This window comes from Prionailurus viverrinus, chromosome E3 (genome assembly GCF_022837055.1).
Source record: "Prionailurus viverrinus isolate Anna chromosome E3, UM_Priviv_1.0, whole genome shotgun sequence".
NCBI classification, from domain to species: domain Eukaryota; kingdom Metazoa; phylum Chordata; class Mammalia; order Carnivora; family Felidae; genus Prionailurus; species Prionailurus viverrinus.
In genome coordinates this window covers 8523872-8549908 of record NC_062576.1, presented here as the reverse complement: position 1 = coordinate 8549908, position 26037 = coordinate 8523872, and the positions used below count along the sequence as shown (strand labels likewise).

The 26037-nt window shown below is 49.4% G+C and overlaps 1 protein-coding gene across 2 annotated transcripts in view; it reads right to left on the bottom strand.

Moving 5' to 3' along the window:
* The window catches only part of COL26A1 (collagen type XXVI alpha 1 chain), a 167532-nt gene that overhangs the window by 73725 nt on the left and 67770 nt on the right, over window positions 1-26037 (bottom strand). The window contains exon 3 of one of the 2 annotated variants that reach the window (XM_047838768.1): window positions 18267-18370. In XM_047838768.1, the coding sequence (XP_047694724.1) occupies window positions 18267-18370 (104 nt within the window). The remainder of the gene's footprint in view (window positions 1-18266; window positions 18371-26037) is intronic. The other variant, XM_047838769.1, reaches the window with a different exon arrangement.

Here is a 26037-nt window from a genome sequence, read left to right as displayed (position 1 = left end):
ACACACGCACGTGCACACACACTCATATTACAAATACACGAACAACGGCAGTGCCTGGGTGGCCCCAGTGACGAAGCGTCAGACTTCAGCTCAGGTCATGATCTCGTCATTTGTGGGTTCGAGCCCCACATCAGGATCTCTGCTGTCAGCACAAAGCCCGCTTCAGATCCTCTGTCCACGCCTCCTGCCCTGACCCCACTTGCGTTCTCTCTCTCTCAAAAATCAATAAACATTTTTAAAAATCTTAGGGGCGCCCGGGTGGCTTAGTCAGTTAAGCGTCCGACTTCAGCTCAGGTCATGATCTCGTGGCTCATGAGTTCGAGCCCCGTGTCGGGCTCCGTGCTGACAGCTCGGAGCCTGGAGCCTGCTTCGGATTCTGTGTCTCCCTCTCTCTCTGCCCCTGCCCACTCATGCTCTGTCTCTCTCTGTCTCTCAAAAATGAATAAATGTTAAAAAAAATATTTTAATAAAAAATCTGAAAAACAAAATGCATGAATGATATACACAACCCCCACTCGGTGCTGTATGCACACACATCACAGACACAACACAGATACTCACAACGCAGAAGATACACACACAGACATGCCCTTCTCCCTGACCCACCCTGTGACCAAATGGCCGCCAAATCCGCCCTTTGCCCTTGGTCTCTGGATGGAGACTATCCTGTTGCGAAACCAACCAGCTTCCACCTGCTTCTCATCACGCCCGGGCCCGACCCCAGTGTCAGCCGCAGCAACCCCACATTCTAATAAATTATTCACCCATATCCTCCCCTAGTGAGTGAGATAAGGCGATACAAGGCGATCCAGAAAGGCTATACCTGGTTTCTGGTCCAGGACTCAGTCTGGTCACTGACTATGCCATCGATCTTCATCTAATCATGTAATGCCCTGGGTGCTCACCAGGTGCTAGACACTGAGTCGGGCACTTTCCAGAAGCCCCCAGACTTCCCAACACCCCATGCAGAGTAAGCGTTAATATTCCCATTTCATTGATGGGGGAAATTGAGGCTCACGGAAATCATTTGCTTGTCCAAAATTTCGTAGCTGATGGAGAGGTCAGACTTGCCTATAGGTCTGGAGGCTCTGAACCCCCATTTTTTCCCCTCCTCTGGTGGGGGGGGGGTGGTCCTTGCAGACCAAAACGCGACAGAGAAAGTTCCAACTCTCAGGCAGCTGATGGACTAGTTGAGAAGATACGCACGTAGGCAATTAAGAAAAAAAAGAAGAAGAAAATCCCAAGCCGGTGAGAGAAGCATTGAGTGAGAGGCCCAGGCAATAAATAACTAAGCAGAGCAAGGCACTGGGGATTCTGGAACATTCCACCTCCACATCAGGAAATGCAGCCCCTCTTGAGGAAAGCCCCAGGCAATGGCTTGGTCGTGAAGAACATTTAGGAGGTTCTTGTGGGAACAGGGACCCGGGGCCAAATGCGCTATCTCCACAACCTGAGGGACCAGCGGGGCCCAGACACTCCAGTTGGGACAACGAGGCTTTGCGCCACAGCCTGCAGTGTTTCTGGGCTCCTTCGAGCACGTGGGCACCCCGTAAATGCGATGTGGTGGTGGAACGGTTGGCCAAGGAAAGGGACGTCTTCATCCCAGCTGCTCTGTGGTCTCCCGGGGGTCATCTTCCTGTGGCGTCGGGAGCACAGCCCGACCCACAGATACTGGGATCACAGAGCTCCTCGTGGCTCAAGCCTAAGGCCCCAAGGTGGGCATCTTCAGCATACTCCACGGCGTCCAACCCCAGCTCGGAGGGCCTTCGTGTCTGTGGTATAACAAAATATCTATATCGGATCCCCAGTTCCTAGCACAGAGCCCCTCAAACTCTCGGAATTTCCTGAGAGACTGAGCATCTTTTGTTACTCAGAACGAGCCCGCACCTGGGTTCGAGCTCACGAGGTGACTCATGGTGGGGCCCTAGGTGGCTTCAGGATGGGGGCCGGTCCCCAGAGGAACCAGCCACGTGATGAGGGGGTTGGCACTTTCCGTTCAGAGATTGATTCAATCACTCCTGGCCAACGATGTCATCCATCGTGCCTGGGTGATGGAACTCGATAACAACGGGGCTCGGGGGCTTCTGGGCCGGCGAACGCAACGGTGTGCTGGGAGGGTGGTGCGCCCAGAGAGGGCCCGGGAGTTCTGCGCCCCTTCCCCATCCTTGGCCCCATTCCGTCTGGCTGTTCCTGAGTGCATCCCTTCTGATAAAACCACAGGCATAATTGCTCTCTTGAGTTGAAGGAGTCAGTCTAGTGAATCATAAACCTTGAGGGGGGTTTCGTGGGAACCTACGAACTTGTAGTCAGCAGGGTGGCAGAAGTGTGGGGAAGCCTGGGGAACCTGTTCATAGCCGGCATCCGAAGTGGGGGGCAGTCCTGTGGCCCTTTCCCTTGAGGGGTCTGTGCTGGTGCCAGGTAATCAGTGTCAGAACCGAACCAAAGGGCTAGACTCCCAGCTGGTCTCAGAGAATCGGAGAATCAGTGTGGGAACAGCGTCTCTGGTGTCAGAAAGACAAACCAGGACAGTGTCCACCTCCTTTTCCCCAAAGATGTCCCCTCCACTGGGGCTGGCTTAGCTGCTGGCCCTTTCCAGAGGAGACTCCAGGATTTCCAGGACAGGCCCCTCGCCGTCGGCACGGCTCCTCACAGCCCATGAAGCCGTCCTCTGTCTTGCCACATTCCACAGCCCCACAGCCCCAGGAGGTAGGTCTGAAACCCAGAAAGGCATTCCTTCTGCTCGACGTGCGTGTCTACTGATCTCCTCTGCCAGGTCGTAGAGGATCGGGACGTGGAAATATTTGTGCTGGAAGATTCTATCCCCTGCCCCCATTTTACAGATAAAGAGACTGAGGCCCTGTGAGGCTGTGACCTGCCCAAGGTCCACCCGGCTCAGCAGGGCGGAGCTCCCGCTCTGGAGGAAGCGGCCACCCGAGACCCGGGTCTCTGCTGAGGCTTAAGGGCCTTGCCTCACGGCCTGCAGACGGCCGGAGAGGAAGTGAAACACGAAGTGAGCCACCTCTCCTCCTCCTCCCAGAACAGCCTTCCCCACACATGTTCGAGCCACAGAAACCTCTCGTTAAAGTTTTACAGTTAACCACTGAACATGCTACTTTGTCTCCATAATTTATACCTGACCCGGGCGTCTAGACATGACATCATGGGAAGGTGTGCCTCCTTCTGCGGCAAGTTTACAATAACCAGAACTCAGGGTCGTTACACGGCCTTGCTCTGAGGCAGCCGGGAGCCCCGCTGAGGGGAGCGCGAGCCGCGGGCTTGCACACCACAAAGGCACCCCTCTCCAGCAGAAACGTTACTAGAACCCCATTTCCAGAGGAGAAGCCAACAGGTAAGGGACTTACGCGGGCGGAAACAGCCACGACTTTTGGCCTCACACCCACCCCAGGCTCTGTCCCTACCACCTGCCGCCCCCCAGATTCCACTCACAGCATCTCTGATGCTGATCGGCCGCCTCAAAGGGGAGTCTGACCCCAGCTTCAAATCCCCGAGAGAACCTTCGCAGGCAAGGTCACTCACCTTGGCCCTCGGGCCCGGGGCTCCTGATGCCCTCTGCCAGTCAGGGCTGCTCAGGCTCACCAGAAGCCAGGGACAGCCCACTTTTGTGGCCCCTCGTGCCCCCTGAACCGATGGGCCTAAGTCCTATGTGGTACTCACACCCTAGTCATGATCAAAAAAAAAAAAAAAAAAAAAGTAGAGATAAACTATATCTTCTGCCTCTCTGTCTCTCTGTCTCTCTGTCTCTCTCTCTCTCTCTCTCTCTCTCTCTCACACACACACACACACACACACACACACACAACCAGGACATAACTTCAGTCTTACAATTCATTTTGGTCCTAAGCATCCATATTCTAGAAAGGAAGACACCAAAATCAGTCAATGTGTGTTTCCAATACCATTGTGCTTAGCACTGGGCAAGTAAGGAGCAAATTAACAGTCACGAGAACCACGCGTTAAGGACCTACTGTGTGCCACGGACTGTCGTCACACCAGGTACTTGTTATTCACTTCATTTGATATACAACACGAGACAGTATACACTGTGCCCACTTCACAGAGGAGGACACTGAGGTTCAGACAGAGGAAGTGACTTGCCTACAGAACAGGTATGGGGAAGCGGGATTTCAACCCTTCGCCCGGGTTGAAGTCCGTGGTCTTTCCGCCGTCCTGGCAGGCAAGGGGTACAGAGAAGGATTCACCAGCCACGCCCGGATCCCAGTGCTGGGAGCTCTAGCTGGAAAATGGAGCCACCGCCAGCAAAACATGACAACGGGAAGGAGGAGGGTGGTCAGCTGGGCGGAAAGCCACCGCCCCTGTGTGGTGCCGCACGGTGCCCCTGCCCTGAGCCAGCTGGCCTGGCTCATGCTCGCGCTCCGGGAGGCCACGTGGGAGCCCTCGGGGAGGTGAGATTCCGGTCTCCGTTCTGCGTGTCCTGCGTGTAAATCCACCACACTCTGTCCACGGGTTTCCGGTTACATGGGAAGGGGCCTCAGGCCTCATGTTACCACCACGCACTTCTCCATACTCTGCACAGGATGTCAAGGGGCCGGTGTGCTGGCTGGCCGGGAAAGCTGGAGCTCTCCCCTCCCCTTCCACCAGCCCAGGGCTGAGGGGCTGCGACTCTGTTAAAGGCGGGGCGGTGGCGGGGGAGGGAAGAGAGAACATTCTGGGCTCCCAGTGGCCCCCAGGCTGGCTTTAGTCAGTCACGTGGCATTGGAAGGAAAATGTTTGAACGGAGCCCCGACGGCAAATCGGGTACAGACTGAAGCCCCGCGCCGGTCCGGGTATAGTTCACGCACCAGCGCTCCAGGTGGGGAGAACTGGGAAGGGATGGCAAGGTTGGAGGCCACAGGGGCCTGTCTGGTCTGGAAAAGGACTGGGGAAACTGAGTCCCTTGAGCAAGAGAGAGCAGAGACACTGTACGACGGGGGAGGGCACTCAGCAGACCTACACGCAGGCACGAGGCTCGGGGTGAGGCTCCGATGAGATACAGAAGCGGCTGTCTGAAAAAACGGAAGCACTCACCCAGGACATAAGGACCCAGGTACCTCTGGGTGGGGGCTGCGACCACAGCCTCTCTGGAGGCAGGGGGATCTGGGGAGACCCACCAGGCCATCCAGCCCCTGCCCACATTCCACTGTCAGCCTTGAGATGTCACCTCGGTGGTCGAGGGCTGGAGGCAAAGACTCAGCAAACCCTCTGCCACCGGCCAGGGAGGCTGGGGCTTGAAAAGCACCAGAAGCTACAGAATGAGGGTCTCCTGGGACTGAACCCCCTCGAGACCACCAGCACCCTCAGAATCACCACTGTATCAGCTCTGCAGGTAGAAACGCTCCTGTGTGTGTGTCTGGTCCCAGCGAAGCTCCCGATGCAAGGGGAGGGGACCAGAAATGCAGGGGATCTAGAATGTTCCATGGCATCCCCTGAGTCCCCTTTGCCCTCCTAATCCAAGCCGGCCTTGGGGTCATCAGGCCCTGCCCTGCCATCCCAGGAGCCACCAGACCAGCCTCGTTGTTTCCAAGTTGGGGGGGGGGGCAGATACAACGGGGGCAGATACAGCGCCAGGGAGGCGCTGCAGAAAGCGTGATGTCTCAAAACTGACGGGGACAGGATCTCCCCCACAGCCCTCAAGCTCCTCCGAGAGGCCCCCCCCCCGACTTTTTGCTACCCCACTTCGGATGGTGAGAACGAACTGTCTGCTGTTCGGCTGGAACTTGCGTTCTCCTGTCCCCATCTACTTCTCCCCCCTGGACAATATAGCTACCACTTCCTGAGCAGGGAGGGCGCGTTGTGCCTGTCTCCACCACACCCCTGCGAGGTAGCAGGCTTTGGCCTGTTTTGTAGGCATGAGAGCTAACGCTCAATGTTCAAGCAACTTTCCAAGGGTCACCTGAAGCCGAAAGGAAGCAAAGGAATCGGGATTTGAACTCAGTTCTGCCCATCTACTGGATCACGAATTCTGCGACCTGTCATATGGAGGACAACACAAGGTACAGTCAAGTAGCAGCTAAGACCCTCACTGTGGAGGCTATGCCGGCCAGGCAGCCTCAGGGGTCAAGACTCAGGGTTCACCCTTAGCTGCTTCCGGGAAGCTTTGGGCTGGCAGCTCGCCTCTGTCAGCCCTTTCGGGAGGAACTGCCTCAGTGAAGACAGTGTCCTCACCCAAGGTCATGACCCTTTCTGGGCAGCCACATCCAATTGTCAGCTGACTCAAGGCTATGAAGGCCCAACCACTTGGCCCTCGACTCTTCCTCTGGAACAAGGGTCATCCCACCTCAGAGCTCCCATGGGGTGGGTTGGGGCCTTCACTGCAGCCCCAAATCTCATGCTGTTCCATCCACCCTGTTTCCCTTCCCATAACAGGTCTTGACCCTCAACGTACCCCTAGTAGACCTCCTCCCACACGTCTGCCTTCCAGAGCCTGCGTCCTGGGGAACCCAAACCTTGACAGCTCTCTGGCATCCCCGGTTTCTCTATTCACATGATTTTGGCCACGTGGCCTGACTTGATCTCCTCAGGCCACGATGGGTGGGAGTGGGAGCTTTTCCCCACAAGCTCCCTTTCTAGAAAACACTGAGCTTAGGATCAGAATAGGAGCAGGCGTTCGCCCAGAAATGCCTGGTCCAATGAGCCCACTTCTGGCTTGTTGGTTGTGGGGTGTCCTTGACCTCCGAGAGGCTTGGACCCCTCTTTTTGGAAAAGGACTCCATTAAGGTCGTGGGTCTCAGAAGAATCTCAGAAAACTCACGAGCTTTGCAATCATCTCCTGAGGCACCACTCTGGCTCCTGCCGCCCCCTGTGAAATGCCCATGGGCGAAGAAGAAGCCGCCAAGGTAAGTGCTGAGAGCCCTCTGGATGTGCAGACAGCCCGGCAGCCGAATGATGCGCCTGTGACCTGGGCCAGTCCTCGTGCAAGCGCCTTCCAGAAAAAGAAGAGGCAGGTGACATCTGTGGATATTTACAGCCCCACACAGCACGATGGGAGGTGCGGAAAGACGCTTGTCTGGCAACAAAAACCCATCCCAACGGCTGGAACCACTCCAGGCTGGGACGGCGTGTCAGAGAGCCCAGAATCTCACCGGAGAGGCCGCGCTGTCTGCTGAAGCTGAGAACAAGTGCGGATGTTGAACGGAACAGGCCCTCAGCTCGTCCTCCCAACCAGGCTAAAGTTTACCAAAGATGCCGGGACGAGGCAGGTGTTAGAAGCGACTGAGGGGTCAGGCCCCGTGGAATGTTCTCTCCAGCTCAGCCAGCAATGGCCATGGCACCTTCCTTTTCCTCTCACTCGGCTTCCATCTCTCCCGTGGGCTCCAGCAGGGCCTGGCATAAAAATCAACATTTCCCTAAGCCTCAGTTACTCACTCACCTATACCATGGGGACAATGGTACATCCACCGGCTGAACCTTACATCTCACACACATGATCTTCCAAAAAGCTTGGCCAAGAAAGGAAGCTCAAGACCGGGTGGTGACTGAAGGATGATGCAGACTCAACGAGATTGTTTTCTTAAAGATAAGACACGCCTGATGTGTTCATGTGCTGATGGGGAAGGAACCCGTGGGTGAGAGAGACGGACCATCCGAGAGAGAGACAGAGAGAGGCTCCCAGCGGAGTGGAGTCCTGAGAGAGTGAGCCAAGTTGGATCCAGAGGGCCAGGCCTTGAGCTTGAGGAAGACCCCTCCCTAATGCTTACCTTCCATGAGTCCCACCACAAATCAAACACACCTTAGCCAAGCCCTCATTTCACAGCACTGGGGTTATTTGCCTACTCCTCTGGCCCCTGCACACACACACACACCTGGGAGCTCCCCAAGTCCCCTTTCCAGCAGTGTGACCCAAGCATCTAGCACGCGGTACCTGGAACCTTCCAGGTCCTCAGCTAATTTGAATACACGGCCCTACCTGCTTGCCCCTCCCTTCAATGACAGCCATGGCAGGCAAGTCTCGGAAACACCATCAGATGCACTGAGAATCGTTTCCCTAAAATGCTGAGCTCTGCAGACCGGCCAGGAGGCAGCAGCCTCGTCCCAAGAGAACGCCTCCCGGCTTTGAACGCTCAGCCATTCAAAACACAAACACGCTCACACACAGAGCTCAAGCCAGGGGTGAAATGTCAGCACCACCTTGGACTCAAATCAATCAGCTCAACGCTCGCATGCACTTGCTAAGGCACCTCATCCCGGGCCTGCCCTTGCCCGTATGGAAGCGCAGGGACTTCATTTCCTGTCTGGCTAGGATTCCAGCTGAAACAAACAAAGCAAAACAAAAGGGAAAACTCCCCCTGCTTGCGTTAAACGTATCTCCTGATGGTCAAGTCTATCAACTTTGTGGCAAACCTCCTCCACGACACCGCGTAAGATCTGGGCCCGAAAATGCCGGGAACCGGGCTGCTTAGGTATTTCGGAAAGAAGCCGCCCAAGAGTCCTGCTGACCTTGACCTGTTCCTTGGTGCTGGGAAAACTCTGAGTAGGATTTCCCAAGACCTCAAAGGTCCTGGTGGCTTACAGTGAAGAGCACTTCTGCAGGAACGGAAGACTCAGGTTCCAGTTCTGCGTCAGCCACTTCTCAGCTGGATGACCTTGGCCAAGACTCTTCACATCTCTGAGCCTCAGCTTCTGCATCTGTCGCAGTCTGTGTGGGCCTCTACAACCAAGTGCCATATACCAGGGGGCTCATAAACGACAAGCATTTGCCTCTCGCTGTTCCGGAGGCTGGGAAGTCCAGTATCAAGGTGTCGGCAGATCTGGGGTTTAGTGAGGGCTAGCTTCCTGGTTCGGTGCCTCCTCACGTGGTAGAAGGGGGAAGAATATTCTCTGCGGCCTCTTTTATGACCTAATCACCCCCAAAGGCCTCCTCTTAACACTATCACATTGGGGAATAGGTTTCAACATACAAATTTGGGAGGGGAGACACCTACATTGTCTATATCAGCATCTATACCATAGAAAAATAGAACAGCATGACTGAAAGCCCTTTCTAAAGTATGAAGTACCAGGGCACCTGGGTGGCTCAGTTGGTTAAGTGTCCGACTCTTGGTTTCAGCTCAGGTCATGATCTCATGGTTCATGGGTTTGAGGCCCACATCGGGCTCTATGCTGACAGCTCAGAGCCTGGAGCCTGCTTCGGATTCTGTGTCTCCCTCTCTGTCTGCCTCTCCTCCACTCACGCTCTGTCTCTCTCTGTCTCAAAAATAAATAAACATTAAAAAACTAAATAAATCAAAATTAATAAAAAATAAAAAAATCAAGTGTAGGGGTGCCTGGGTGGCTCAGTCAGTTAAGTGTCCAACTTTGGCTCAGGTCATGATCTCACAGCTCGTGAGTTTGAGCCCCACATCGGGCTCTGTGCTGACAGCTCGGAGCCTGGAGCCTGCTTCGGATTCTGTGTCTCCCTCCCTCTCTGAACCTCCCCTGCTCGTGCTTTGTCTCTCTCTGTCTCAACAATAAATAAACATTAAAAACAAAAACCGTGAAGTACCATTTCAAAGGTGAGAAATAATGATGTGATGATATGATGTTGACAAAGGTGATGAAGTCACCTCTGCTTCCAGCCAATTGAGCTAAGTGGAGGGATATCTCCTGGCGGAATGTAGGTTAAGGAACTACTTTTTAAATTAAATCTGGGGGTAAAGTAATGGTACTGTATCCCGTGCTTAATGCTGACTCCTTTGATCATGTCCCAGATCATGTCCAGGTGCAGAATCAGTCAACAGCCCTGCCAGAATCCCAACTAAAGGGCAGGCACTATGCTGGCCACCACAAGGAGACACAGATGGTGAAAATACTTTCTGCCCCCACACCCAGAATCTCTCAAGTCTGTCCGCAACAGTGTAATCAGCAACCTTTCCAGGGGCTAATTTGGCAGTATGATTCAAAGCCTTGACCTATGCCCCTCATGTATACCCAACAGTTCTGCACAGGGATTGATCCTAAAGAAATTATTAAAGGTGTTGACGCAGATTTAACTGCAAAGATGGTCACAAAGTGTCTGTTCTGTTTCTGGTGGAGGAGCTTGTATCAGACTAACTATAGGTAAAGATTACAGGGTCTCGGGGTGCCTGGGGGGCTCAGTCGGTTGAGCGTCTGACTCGGCTCAGGTCATGATTTCACGGTCCGTGGGTTCGAGACCTGAGTCGGGCTCTGTGCTAATGGCTCAGAGCCTGGAGCCTGCTTCAGATCCTGTGTCTCCCTCTCTCTCTCTCTGCCCCTCCTCTGCTCATGCTCTGTCTCTCTCAAAAATAAATAAACATTTAAAAAAAGATCATAAAGTCTAGATAATTTTTTAAACAATTATTTGAAAACCCTAGAGAGCAACAAAAGTCCAGCAGAAACTGAAGTCAACCGTTGCAAAAAAGAAAACAGAACTTGCTACGTTACATGGCTTTTCCCCCCGAGGGAAAGATTCAGTTCAGGCGGTGTAGGGCGGCCGGAACCTAGGTCAAAACCTGCAGTTGTTTAGGCTTAAGGCTGCCAGAGGACGTGGAAAGTGAAGGAAGAAATCTAATAAGAAACAAGCTAATAGAGCAGAGAGCCCCAAACTCTGTGTACGAACTCCCCTGAAGTCCTTGGCTGACCCCTGAATTATGCATGTGTGTGTAGGGGAGATTCCAAGGAGCTGAGCAGAAAGCAACAGTGGGAAGGTTACAAAAGCTGAGCAGAGATATCAGCCTCTGCCCAAGAGAAGGGCGATGATTTAGCGCTTGTGTCTCTCCGCATTTGGAGCTCGAGTATCTCCATCTAGGGCTTGCCTTTGAAACCACAGAAAGTCCAAACCTGAGGAGTAAAAACTATATTCCAGGTCTAAGGGATTTACATACCCACCCAATGAAGTGTAAAAACCGAGGCCTCACAAATTTAAAGTAATTTCACTGCTTGCTAGAACAAAAATCAACATTCTTCAAGGAAACTGGAATCACTACCACATATCATTCAAACTGTCCAATATATAAGCAAAAGTTATTAACACGGAAAGAATGACAGGGGCAGTTGTGACCCAAGTCCAAGGGAAAGGGTCAATATAAACAAATCCTAAAATGACCCATATTTGGAAATAGAAGACAAATGACTTCAAAAGTAGTTATTATATAGAAATTCTATTTCATAAAATAAATTATGATCATAATAAGTGAATAGATGGAGAAATCTTATCAGGGGACTATAAACCACACAGACACAGAAATGGACATTCTAGAACTGAAAAAGACAGTGTCTGAAATGGACTGAACAGAAGATTGCGGACATCAGAAGAGTCAATGAACATGAGAACAGATCAATAGAAACTATCTAGACTGGGGGTGTCTGGGTGGCTCAGTCTGTTGAGCACCCAACACTTGATTTTGGCTCAGGTCATGATCTCACATTTGTGGAACTGAACCCTGCACTGGATTAAGATTCTCTTAGGATTCTCTCTCTCCCTCTCCCTCTCCCTCTATGCCTCCAATGTTTGTACGTGTTCTCTCTTTCTCTCAAATAAATAAATAAATAAATAAATAAATAAATAAAATAAGAAAAAGAAAAAAGAAATTATCTAGACTGAAGAAGAGGGAAAAAACAAAGTCTCAGTGACAATATCAAGAAATCTAACATCTGAGAAATCCCCAGAGGAGAAGAGAAAATGGGGGAAAAAATACTTCAAAAAATAATGAACAAAATTTTCCTGATTTGGTTAAAACAACACACACACACACACACACACACACACACACACACACAACTCATTGGCTTATGGATCCAAGATGCTCAAAGAAGCCCAAACAGAATTAAGAAAATCTTACCTGATAACATCATAGTCAGACTGCTAAAAGACAAGGATAAAGAAAAATCTTACAAACAACCAGAGGGGGGAAAAAGACACATTCCAGAAAAGAAACAACAAAATGAATACAACAGATGTCTCACCAGAAACAATGGATGCCAAACGACAATGGAATAACCAGTCTGTTTAAAGCACTGAAAGAAAAAAATCATCGACCCAGAATTATGAACTCAATGAAAATATTATTCAACCACTGAAGGATTGGAGATGACGTGAAGAAATTGTAACCCTTGTACAACGGAATGGGAACATAAAATGGGATAGCCACTATGAAAAAAGTTTTGCCACTCCTAGCAAGTTTAACACAGAATTACCATATGACTCAGAAATACCAATCCTAATATATATCAAAAAGAATCGAAAACAGGTGTTCAAACAGAACTTGTACATGAATGTTCACAGCAGCCTTATTCACAACAGCCAAAAGGTGGAAACAGCCCAAATGTCCATCAACTGACGAATGAATAAACAAAATGTGGTCTATCCATATAATGGAATATTATTCATTATTTGGATATAGCCCACAATTTGGATGAAGCTTCAAAGCATTATGCTAAGTAAAAGAAGTCAGACTCAAAAGGCCACATATTGCATGATTCTATTTATATGAAATATCCAGAACAGGGAAATCAATAGAGACAGAAGGCAGATTTGCGGTTGCCAAGGGCTAAAGGAAGAGGGGAATGATGAATGACTGCTTAAGAGGTATAGGGTTTCCCTTTGGAGGGATAAAAAAGTTCCGGAACTAGATAGTGGTGATGGTTGTAAAACCCTGTGAACATACTTAAAATCACTGAATTAATTATATTCTTTAAAATGGCTAAAATGGTAAATTTTATGTTATGTGTATTTTGCCAGTCAATTAAGTCACTGATTATTAAAAATAAATTAAGGCAAAATAGGTATCGAAAAAATATATTTAAGTAGAGAGAATTCACGACAAGCAGACCTGCAATACAAGAAATACTGAAAGAACTTCCTGGGGCTGAGGAAAAGGGATACCAGATGGAACCTCAGAGCTCTAGGAGAAACAAAGATCACTAGAAATGATAACTTAGGATAAACAGAAGATTTTTTTCCTCCCTTCACCTGTTAAAAAGATAACCTGTTATGGGCGTCTGGGGGGGCTCAGTCGGTTAAGCGTCTGACTTCAGCTCACGTCACGATCTCACGGTTCGTGAGTTTGAGTCCCGTGTCAGGCTCTGTGCTGACAGCTCAGAGCCTGGAGCCTGCTTCAGATTCTGTGTCTCCCTCTCTCTCTGCTCCTCCATCCCCCCTCTCCCCTAAATAAATAAACATTAAAAAAAAACAAACAGAACACCTGGATAGCTCTATGTCTATTAAAGAAAACAAATGTGTTATCAAAACCTTCCCTACAAAGAAACATACAGGTCCACATGTAATGTAAATGTTGAATTCTATTCACCTTTTAAGGAAAAAGTAGTATCAGCTTCACAAGAAAATGCTTTTAGAAAATACAGGAGGAGGGGAAATGTCCCAATTCTTTTTGCGAGAACAGCATAATCCTCATAACCAAAACACTGACAGACATTATAAGGAAAGAAAATTACAGAGAAATATCAAATACAGGAATATAAAAATGAATAGTGCATCCAAATATGGTTGATCCCAGTAATAATAACATTATTCCCAAGAACAAAGGGTTGATTTAGTATTCCGAGTCAATGTAATTTGCCACATTAACAAAATAAAGGAATTTAAAAAATGATCACCCCAGTGTAGATGAAGAAAAAGCATTTGACAAGATTCAGCACCTCTTCCTGATGAACAGTCTCAACAAAGTAAGACTAAAAGTGACTATTCTCATCTGATACATGGCATATATGAAAAAATCTACTGTGGACAGCATACTTCATACTGAAATGGAGAACTTACTCCACTGTGATCAGAAACAAGGCAACTATATCTGTTCTCACCACTTCTGTTTAACATCTTACCAGAAGTTCTAGCCAGTCCAATAAAGCAAGAAAAATAAAACAAAATGCATTAATATTTGAAAGGAAGAAGCAAACATATCTTTATCCACAAAGGACATAATAGATTACACAGAAAACCCAAAGAAATCCATAAATAAGCTATAGAACTAATAAATGAATTTAGCCTGGTTTTTAGATACCAAGTCAATATTAAAAATCAAATATATTTCTATATATTAGCAGGAAAACAATTACGAAATGAAAATTTAAACAGCAATCCCATTTTTCTTTAGAAGAAAGACAGTGTGAGCAAGGCAGAGGGGCACAGGAAAAAGAGAGAGAATCTTAAGCAGGCCCCATGCTCAGTGTGGAGCCCAATGCATGACCTGAGCCAAAAAGAGTTGGACATTACACCAAGTGAGCCACTCAGGTGCCCCTAAAGCAATCCCATTTTTTTAAAAAAAGCACAAAAAATACAAAATACTTAGAGATAAACTTAATAAGCAACAAGCAATACCTCTACTCTACAAGCTGAAAATTAAAGACCTAAATAAATGAAAAGCTATACCATGTTCATGAATGAGGAGACTCATTATTAAGGTACCCCTTCTCCCCAAACTGGTCTATAAATTCATCACAATCCTACTCCCCATCACAACAAACACTTTTTTTTTTTTGTAGATATTGGTAAGTTGTGTGAAGTTTTTATGGAGATGCAAAGGAACTAGAGTGGTCAAAGCAGTCTTTAAAAAGAAGAAATTACAACTATGTTCCATTTCATTCCCACTACAACAGCTACAATCAAAAAAGACTAACACATCAAATATTGGCAAGAATGTGGAGCAACTGGAACACGCTTTGCTTATGGGACTGTAAAATATTAAAACCTCTTTGGAAAACCATTTGGCTATTTCTTAGGAAGTTAAACAACCTAATTAAAAATGAGCAAAAGTCCTGAACAGACAGTTCACAGAAGAAACTATAAGAATGGCTGGTAAGTATGTCAGATAGACATACAAAAAGATGCTCAACATCCTTAGTCAACAGAGAAGTGCAAACTACAATCACAACAAGAGACCATTTCAGACGCATTAGAATGGCTAAAATTAAAAAGGCTGACAGCACCAAATGTTGGCAACAATGTGGAGCAACCGGAACTGGTGGGAAACAGTTCGGCTCTTTCCTATAAAGCTAAATGTACAACATCACTTTGCAATTCCACTTGCAGGGATTTACCCAAGGGAAATAAAGACATATATCCACAGAAAGATATTACAAGAATGTTCACAGAAGTGTTATTCTTAAAGCCAAAAACTAGAAACAACCCAAAGATCTATCCACAGGACAATACATAAATAAAATTGTGGTTATTTATACAGTAGGATAATACCCAGCAATAAAAATGAATTAACTGATACACATATCACAATATGAATAAATCTCAAAAAACATTATAATAATTGAAAGAAACCACACACAAGAGAATATATTATATGCTTCCATGTATATGAAGTTCAAGAATACGTACTTGAATAACTGATCTAGTGACAGAAATCAGCACAGTGGCTGCTAAGGGGTGGGAACTTTCCAGGAGGTGATGGAAATGTGTGCATGTATCAAACTCATCAAAGCATACACTTAAAGAGTGGTGCATTTCAGGGGCGCCTGGGTGGCTCAGTTGGTTACGAATCCAACTTTGGCTCAGGTCATGATCTCACGGTTTGTGAGATCGAGGCCCACGTCGGGCTCTGCACTGACAGCGTGGAGCCTGCTTGGGATTCTCTCTCCCTCTCTCTGTCCCCCACCCGCTCATGCTCATTCTCTCTCTTTCTCACTCAAAATAAATAAAAATAAAATTAAAAAAAAAAAAGAGTGGTGCTTTTCAGAGTATGTAAATTTTATCTCAGAAAAAAAAAAGATGTTTACAGTAATGTTAGCAATAATTTAAAACTTGGGAGCAACTTCAATATCTTGTAGTAGGGGTTCAGTTAATAAAGTATATACCCAAATTTTACAGCCACTAATAATACTGCTGCAGAAAGCTATCTATCGACACGGATAAACATTCATGGTAACTTATGTGAAAAAGAAAGTTATCGAAAGCGTCCAACTGACATGAAAGCACAGGAAAAAAGGTCTGAAGGCTTTTCACCAAAGTGAGGTTCAAGGTTACCTTGAGAGGCATGATTCTGGGTATTTTTATCTTGTCTACACCGAACGTGCGCTTGCTTTTGTAATAAGGAAAAAACATTTCTAGATATATACCTATTATAGTTACAGATACTTAGACATGTCTAATTCTCCTTAGCTGTGTTCTCTAAAGTCACCATGGTTCTGAATTAGCAAATGTTGAACCATTGCTCCTATAGGGCAAATACGGGGTTAGGTCTCTCCCAGCGTCTGGTCACCACACTTTGGTCAACTTGTTTTACATGTGCTGGGAGAACTTAACGGCTGTCTGCACCTCACCCGGCAGCTCTGGGTGTGACCCCTCCTGGTCCCTGTCCCATGGGTGTCCTCCGTTTGAGGATCTGAATCTGTGCCTTTCGCTGTAATAAACCACAAGCTGTGAAGGCAAGAGCTCTTCGGCTCTGTGAGTTCTCCCAGTGGATTATCAGACCTAAGGGTGGTCTGGGCCCCCTCCCCCGTCGCATCTATATCACTTTCTCGAATCCCCTTTTGAATCTCTTTTGCTGTTCTGCTGGTTACCTTAATGAGTTCTGTCACACACATGCTCGTGTTCTATCTGCGTGAGATTGCGAACTCAGACATTCTGAGGCTTACGCTTCGTTTACTAGTTCATCCCTTTAATAAGGAGAACACAAAAAGAGATGAAAAACGTACATGCTTAGGCAGTGCGGTGGTTTCCAGGAGAGGGAGGAAGGAGCCCTATTCGGGCTCAGTTACCCTTAGAAGAAACACACAGTCTGCAAGGTGGTGAGAGGCAGTTGGGGGAGGCAGACATGAAAACACACGGTTACAGTCAGCTAAGGCAACGATGGGGGCCAGGGAGCATCGGGGGCTCTGGGAGTTTAGAGAAGAGCCCGAAGCATTCCCAATGCTGAGCAGAGGCCTCTAAAGATGAGCAGAGAGAGGGGCCCTTCTCTGTATGAGTCCAACGTTGCTTGTTTTATTGGTCACTGAAAACTCAGTTAGTTACTTCAGGGTAAATCAATCACGTCCCTCGAAACCCCTGCCTGCCCAGCTCCTTGCAGAATCCAGACAGCATGACTGCTCTGTTCAGTGGGAGGGACCAGGTGTCTCTCCCCATGGCCGTGGCATTGACAGGAGAAGTAAATCCAGATCCTGGCTCTGAGGGCCTCCGACTCAACCAGGCACCTGATGTGAACCGTGGTCTTTCACATCAAGTATGTGCGGTCCAGCCACCCCCAATTTCACCTCAGGGAGCCTGGCCTCCCCCCACCCCTCGGCCCCCTCCTGCTCCTCTCCAAGGAAAGACCCACCACAGCTCTATGCCCCACCCCCAAGTGTGGGCCAGCTCCCCTCCCAGGATCAGGTGCCTTGTAAGTCAGGAAGGGCGGTACCACTGGACCCTTTTTGCCTCCCGGCCCCCTCCCGCAGCTCCGCTTTGGGCCACGGGCCCCCTGAAGCATCGTCATCATTATTACTCCTGCTACTTCTGTTACGTTATTATTTACAACCCAAAGAATTTTAGGCAGTTTACAGTGAGAGCATGTTCCTAACATATTATAACTGATCGTAACTTCATTATCACCTAACTTATAAAAGCATATATGTAAAACAAAAAATCAGTAAGCTGGATGATAAAAAAAAATGACAGAAAATAATTTTATCAGAAAGTCAACGTCGTAGAAAGCCACCGTTCCCAAATGCAAAACTGGCCCCTGAGCCTCCAGACCGACCAGCTAGCACGGGAACAAGGTGGGCTGCAAACCTGTTGGTTGGGCAGAACCCACCTTCCTTGGCCATGAGCGCGGTGGGGATTTGCTGTCATCCCTCCCTGACCCACCTGAGTGCTGCCGTCTGGCCCCCTCGGGTTGCAGAGGCAGGCTGGGACCCGGTCCAGGGGCTCGGAAGGAAGGCCCCAGCTCGGGCCCTCTCCTCCCACCCTCCCTCGGGAGCGGGGACAGAAGGGCAGGACAATCAGTTCACCGGCCACCAGGTCAGTTTGCCTCATTCTACAACAGACGCGGCTCCAAGGCTGGTGAACTCTCAGCTGCGCCTGCTCAGAGACCCGGTGGCCAGCCCTGCCCGCCCCCCATCCACCAGAGCAGAAGAAAGAGGCGGCAAATCGAATCCGTTCCCCCAGGCTATAGGGCTCATAATTCGCCTCCATCCTGCACCCGACCGGGGCACACAGGGACCCCGCCTCGGTGCCCACCGGCAGAACTCCATGGCCCGGCCCAGCCAGTGCCCGGTCCCCCTGCACCCAGTGCCCCGCCCCCAGCCGTTTGGCCTGGACTCCCCCCCCACCCCCACCCCCCCACACACACACACCCTGGCAGACTCACCCTCATCACAGTTGCTCCCGGTGAAGCCAGGACAGCATCTCCACTCCAGCACCGTCACCGTGCGGTAGGACACTTTGTATGTGGGTCTGATCAGAGTCCTGTAACTAACACAAGGGCAGCATCAGGAGAGTGTGAGCGCCCGTCCACCCCCGCCCCCCAGCCCCAGCCCCAGCCCCAGGGCTCTGGGAGCCACCTGGGTAGTGGAGTCCATCATCCCAGCTCTGTGCCCACTGGCTGTGTGGCCCCGGGTAAGTGACCACCCCTCTCTGTGCTGGGTGCATTATAAAGTCCCTCCCCAGCTCTGCCTTCCTGCAGGTCTCCAAGCGTGGCCACCTAGGGTGGGAAAATGTCAGCCATGGACTGAGCTGCGTTCCCACAACTCATATGTTGAAGCCCCGCCCACCCTGCCACATGACTGTATTTGCATATAAGGTCTTTAGGAGGTAATTAGTTAAATGAGGTCGTTAGGATGGGGCCCTAATTCCTTAGAACTGGTGGCCTTATGAGAAGAGGAAGACAGAGAGAGAGAGATCTCTGCTCACGCACACACTCAGGAAAGGCCGTGTGAGGACACAGCGAGACGGTGGCCATCTGAGAAAACACATTTCTGTTGTTGAAACCACCCAGCCCGTGATATTTTGCTGCGGCGGCCCGAGCTAAGACACGGACCAAGATCACGAATAAGGGAAAGAAAAATATCAGAACGTGCATGACTTCTAACCACCCCGAAGTTACTGAATTCCAACACTCTTTCCCAGTCATTTCTTCGGTTGATTCATCCAATGAATACATATGAGCGCCAACTACACGGAATCCTGCGGTCACCGACTGATAAAACTGAGTCCCATCCTCGAGAAAATCACAGCCTAGCGGATGATAGAGACACGTCAACGAAAACTCGCAATCCCGATGGTGGGACCCTCACAGCCCTAGAAAACTCCCACAAAGTGCGGTGGGTCCCACAGTAAACTTTCACACTCCTGCAGTCGTGAACTTTTTCTTGCAAGTAAGCTTGATACTATTTTGCAAAACTCTGAGACATAAAAGAGACCACCAGACCACAACGAGCTATCACCTCGAGCGTGCGCAGAGGTGAGAATGGCTGTCTTCAAAAAGACAAGAAACGGGCGCCTGGGTGGCTCAGTCGCTTAGGCGGCCGACTCTTGGTTTCGGCTCAGGTCATGATCTCACGGTTTGTGGGCTCGAGCCCCGCGTCAGGCTCTGCGCGGACAGCGCAAAGCCTGCTTGGGATTCTTTCTCTCTCCCTCTCTCTGCCGCTCCCTGCTCACGCCCTCTCCCTCTCTCCCTCTCAAAATAAATAAATAAACTTAAATAATAATAATAATAAAAAGAAGACAAGAAACAACAAGTGTTGGCGAGGATATGGAGAAGGGGGAGCCCTCACGCATCCCCTCATGTGGGGATGTAAATTGGTGCAGCCACCGTGGAAATTGGTGTGGCAGCTGACAGCTCCTCTAAAAATTAAAAATACAACTCCCATGTGATCCAGCAATTCCACTTCTGGGGATTTAGTCCAAGGAAAACAAAAAAATGAATTCGAGACGCTACCTGCTCCACATGTCCACTGCAGCATGAGGTACAACAGCCAACACAGGGCAACAGCCTAAGCGTCCATCGATAGAGGAACAGCTAATAAAATGTGGTGCGTATATGTACAAATGAAATATCAGCCATAAAAAGGAAGGAAATCTTGCCATTTGCGGCAACAGGGATGAACCTTGCAGGCGTTATGCTAAGTGAAATACATCAGAGAAAGACAAATACTGTATGATTTCACTTATAGGTGGAATATAAGAAAAAGAAAAAAACAGGGTCATACGTACAGAGTACAGACACGATTGCCCGAGTTGGGGCAGAGGAGGGGGGAGCGAAATGGATGGAGGGGGTCAAAAGGTAGAAACTTCCAGTCATAAAATTAACAAGTCTTGGGATGTAATGTACAGCAGGGTGACTATAGTTAATAACACCGAGTAGAATATGGGAAAGTCGCTAAGAGAGTAGATCTTCAAGTTCCCATCCATCTTGGGGTGGAGGGGCACGTGGGTGGTTCGGTCAGTTAAGCATCTGACTCTTGATTTCAGCTCAGGTCACCATCTCACAGTTTGTGGCATTGAGCCCCACGTTGGGCTCCGCACTGACGGTGTGGAGCCCGCTTGGGATATTCTCTCCTTCTCCCTCTCTGCCCTGCCCTGCCTCTCTCCGGTGTGTCCACTCTCTCTCTCTCAAAACGAATGAACAAACTTAAAAAAAAGGACTAGAAAAATAATTTTTGTAACTGTGTGTGGTGACAGATGTTAGCTAGAATTATCGTGGTGATCATTTGGCAACATATTCAAATATCAAGTCAAACACTATACGTCCAAAACTAACATAATGTTACCACACACACAGACACACACACAACATAGGACCCAATTTCACAAGGGGATAAATTTGGCTTTACTATTCGATTTCCATGCATCATTATAACTTTGCTGCTCGATCTCATTCGCACAACTTCCTCTTGAAAACAGAGCTTCATGAGTTCACAAAATCCGGATCTGCTGACACCAAGCAACTTAATCGGTGAATGGGAAAATTATGAATTAATTGGTAGCAGCAGGCGTGACGTTTCGAGATGCCCTGTTGACAGGAAAACACACGAGTCGCGTCTCAAATTTCAGAAATCCTGCACTAAATCTGAACAACCCTGTTACACTAATTTCTCTTAAAAAAAAAAAAATTCTTCTCGCTCATGTTTCATGAACGTTCTGGCAAACCAGCTTCCCCCCTGGAGGTGGAAGTGGGGGCAGTGAGGCTGTGTGCAGCCAGGGGCAGGAAACTTCAAATGAGGGTCCAGGAGTCTGCATGCTGGGACCAGGACAGCAGACCCAGACCTTTGGACTCACAACTGCCTCCCGGAAACACTGCCACAGGGCGGTGGGGGTGGTGGGGGGGGCAGGGGGTCTGTAGGTTCTGTAGGTTGTAATAAACACACACCCTTACGTGCACACACCCTCTCACGTGCTTTTGCACTCACACATGCTCACATGCACGTGCGCTCCCATGCTTTCACACGCTCAACACTCACACGGCCTTCCTGCTGCAGATCTCCCAGCTTGAAGCGAGGCCCAGCCAGGAGAGGGAGGAAGCTTTAATTTAGATAAAAGATGACAGTTTTTAAATCAATTCCTGGAACGAGACTGGTGCTCCTGCTGAGGGGGACCAGCAAAGCTATGGAACCCACCCCCCCACCCCCGCACTCCCCAGGGCAGACGTGCAAGGCAGGAAAAGGGTCGAGTTACTTGCTGCTCGCATCCAGCCAAGCGCAGCGGATGCCACGAACGGGGTGCCTCCTATAACCTCGGCGCCATGGGGTAGTTGGAGCCCTGGGCGGCGGGGACACAAGACCCGGGCTTCAGGCTCTGCCTCAACTCTTGATATGGAGTTGCCCACGTTGCTCATGAGGACTCCATGGAGACCAGGATGAGGGGCGTGAGGCTTTCTGGGAGGGTGCGTATGCAAGGTGCCCAGAGCAGGAGGGGTACACAGATGCTGGCTTTGCAAAATGCAGATCTGACCTCGTTCCTCCTGGCCCACGCCCTTCGGCCGTCCCCACTGCGGTCAGGGGGTCGGCCTGCTTAGCCACGAGTGCTGGCCCTTGCGCTGTGGTGTGTACACACACAATGGAATATCATTCCACCCTCCAGCCTGTGAGCCATCCAAATGCACCAAGCATCCCTCAATCCACGCCTCGAATGACCACGATGATAACACAAGAATAAATCTCGTAAGAGCTTTGAGTGTTCGCCACGCTCCAGTCACTGTTCCGAGTGTTTTACGTTCGCCAGCTCATAACAATCTCAACGGGTGGATACTGTTACTAATCCTAATTTACAGATGAGGAAACTGAGGCACAGAGAAGTTAAGTAACTTTCTCAAGGTCACGCTGCTACAAGGTGGCAGAAACTACAATTTGTGTTCGTTCGAGGGAACATTTTTCCTCCCTGCACAAGATCTTGATCTCGGGCTCTGAACTAGAGGGAACGCTCACGCTCCAGAGAGGGTGTCTTTCTGCCCTCCGTTCTGTGGGCCATGGGCTGGCCTGTCCCACTCCGGGACCAGAAGGAACCAGACGGCCTGTGAAGTCCAGGAGCACCAGTAGGTGGCGCTGCTTCACCAGCCCTCAGGTCTCACCTGACCGCCCTAGGCAGCAGGCAGTGTTCGCAGCCTGGGCACAGGCTGGGCTAGCCCCCCCCCCAGCCCTTCCACTGAGGTCCACTCTGCAAACCCAGTGATCTTTCTAAAATGCAGATCCAATTTCGTGACTGCCCTCTCTCAAAACCTCCCATGGCTCCCACAGACTAAGCTCTTTAGGTCAGTAAAGAAGACGCTCCTACCTTCTATGCTCCCTTCCTCCTGCCTGCCACCATCAGCCAGGGCTCCTACCACCGCTGCACAACCCACTCTTCCTGCCTCTGGGCCTTTGCACATGCAGGCCCCTCTGTCTACCTGCCCTTCCTCCTCTACTCTGCCTGAGATAAATTCCCAAGAGCCTTCAGGGTATGACCCAAATGTCCTGCCCTCCTCTGTGAAGCACCCCCGCCCCTGGCCAGCGTCCACAGGCTCCCACCTGAGCCCCCCCACGGCAACTTGCACAGAGACTGGTTTGAACCCGACACTCATCCGTGAACTCGGCAGGTACATGCCAAGAGCCTGCCATGTGCCAGACGGTGGGAATGCAAGCATGGGTCCTCTCTGCCACATCAGCACACACGCGATGACGTTATACGTTATATAACGTATAAGCACAGGCAGCGCTAAGTGCTTTGAAGCGAAGCAGGGAGTTCATGCCTCGCATTGGAATGGAATGTTTTTATTAAAGTACAATTTACATGCAGTAAAATACATAAATCTAGTGTTTAGCTTAATACTATTTATTTATTTATTTGAGAGAGAAAGAGAGAGAGAGAGAGCAAGCAGGGGAGAGGGGCAGAGGGAGAGAGAGAATCTTAAGCAGACTCCATGCCCCGTGGGGAGCCCAACACGGAGCTCGATCCCATGACCCTGGGATCACGACCTGAGCGGAATCAAGAGTCAGACGCTTAACCGACTGAGTCACCCAGGCACCCCCCTGTATCTTTTGTCTTACTGATAGTAGCCATCTTAACAGGTGTGAGGTGATAATCTCATTGTGGCTTTGATTTGCATTTCCTCTTATCAGTTATTTATTTTATTTTTTTTTGTTGTTGTTGTTTATCTATTTTTGAGGGGGGCGGGGGAGGAAGGGGCAGAGAGAGAGGGAGACGCAGAATCCGAAGCAGGCTCCAGGCTCTGAGCTGTCAGCCCAGAGCCCGACGCGGGGCTCGAACTCACCAACCATGAGATCACGACCTGATCTGAAGTCGGACGCCCAACCGACTGAGCTACCCAGGCGCCCCTATCAGTTACTTATTGATGTGACTATAGAAGATGAAGCAGATGAGGCTGTATTTGGGAGGGCTTCATAGATGGGAGGGGCAACTGATACCCAGGAATAGCTTCACGACCATTAGTATAATTGAAAACAGTAGCTGTATTAGGCTCTCCAGAGCAGCTGAACCACTGGCCTACATGGAGACATACAGAAAGAGATTTATTTATAGGAGTTGGCTCACGCAACGATGGAGGCTGAGCGGTCCCATAATCTGCCATCTGCAAGCTGGAGGCCCAGCAAAGCCTGTGGCGTGGCTCCCAGGGAGGCCCAGGGGGCCGAGGGTGTAAGTCCTAGTTCGAGTCCCGAGACCCAAGGACCAGGAGTGCTGATGTCCAAGGGTGCGAGTGGATGGATGTCTCCAGAAGAGAGTAAATGGGCCCTTCCTCTGTCTTTGTGTTCTGTCCAGGCCTTCAACGGATTGGATGACGCTCACCCCCATGGGGGAGGGCAGATTTTCTTTACTCAGCCTACCAGTCCAATGCTGATCTTCTCTGCTCCATAACCTTGATCTTGGACTTCCCAAACTCAAGGACTGTCTATTAAATAAATGTCCCAACTTGCACGCTCTCTTGCTCTCTCCCTCTCTCAAAATAAATAAACTTTAAAAAAAAGATTCTCTATCTCTCCCTCTGTCCCTCTCCCCCTCTCGCTCTCTCCCTCTTTCTCTCTCCTAAAAAAAAAGAAAAAGAAAAAGACAAGATACTAAGTGTTGATAAGGATGTGGGGAAGAGGGACCTCTCGTGCACTGTCGGTGGGAATGTAAATTGGTTCAGCCACTGTGGAAAAGCATTTGGAGGTCCCTCAGATTATTAAAAATAGAATTATCATATGACCCAGCAATCCCCCTTCTGGGTATTTATCCAAAGGAAATCGGATCAGTATCTCAAAGAGGTATCTGCATCCCCATTGTCCACTGCAGCATTATTCACAATAACCAAGACGTAGAAACAACTGGAGTGTCCATCAACAGATGAATGGATAAAGAAATTAGACACACACACACACACACACACACACACACACGATAGAATATTATTCAGCCACAAAAAAGGAGGAAATGCCGTATGTGACAACCTGGATGAGCCTGGAGGACATTGTGCTAAGTGAAAAAAGCCAGACACAGAAAGACAAAAATGAATGATCTCGTATACGGAACAACGTCATCAAAAGAGTGGAATTCAGGGGCGGCTGGGGGGCTCAGTTGTTAAGCATGGGGCTTCAGCTCAGGGCACGATCCCACGGCTCATGGGTTGGAGCCCCGTGTCAGGCTCTATGCTGACAGCTCAGAGCCAGGAGCCTGCTTCGGATTCCGTGTCTCTCTCTGCCCCTCCCCCGCTCACACTCTGTCCCTCTCACTGTCTCTCAAAAATAAATAAGCATGACAAAAAATGGTTTAATAAAAGTTAAAAAAAATTTTTTTTAAAAGGGTGGAATTCATAGTAACACAGAATAGAATGGTGGTTAGCAGAGGCTAGGAGGTGGGGGAAAGAGGAAGAGATTGATAAAAGGGTGCAAACTTTTGGTTATAAGACAAATAAGTCTTAGAAACCTAATAAACAATGTGACAACTGTCACAACTGTACCATAGGGGCGCCTGGATGGCTCAGTCAGTTAAGCGCCCGACTCTTGATTTCGGCTCGGGTCGTGATCTCACGGTTCGTGCGTTCGAGCCCCACATCGGGCTCTGCGCTGACAGCTCGGAGCCTGCTTGGGGTTCTCTCTCTCTCTCACTCTCTCTGCCCCTTGTGTGCGCTCCTTCTCTCTCTCAAAAATAAATAAGCCTTAAAAAGAAATAAGCTTGGGGCGCCTGGGTGGCGCAGTCGGTTAAGCGTCCGACTTCAGCCAGGTCACGATCTCGCGGTCCGGGAGTTCGAGCCCCGCGTCAGGCTCTGGGCTGATGGCTCGGAGCCTGGAGCCTGCTTCCGATTCTGTGTCTCCCTCTCTCTCTGCCCCTCCCCCGTTCATGCTCTGTCTCTCTCTGTCCCAAAAATAAATAAACGTTGAAAAAAAAAAATTTTTTTAAATAAATAAATAAATAAATAAAAGAAATAAGCTAAATAATCATGACGTATCACAGAGCGGAAGTTCGCTAGGAGAGTAGACACCCAACGTTCTCACCACACACACACAAATGGTACCTGGGGGCCGTGGTGCATGTGCTCTTTAGTTTGCGGTAATCATTTCACAATGTGCACGTGCATCAGAACGTCACCTGTCACACCTTAAAACAGACATAGTGGCTCTTTGTCAAAACCCGGTCCATCAACAGAAGTACACACAGACACAAACTCACAC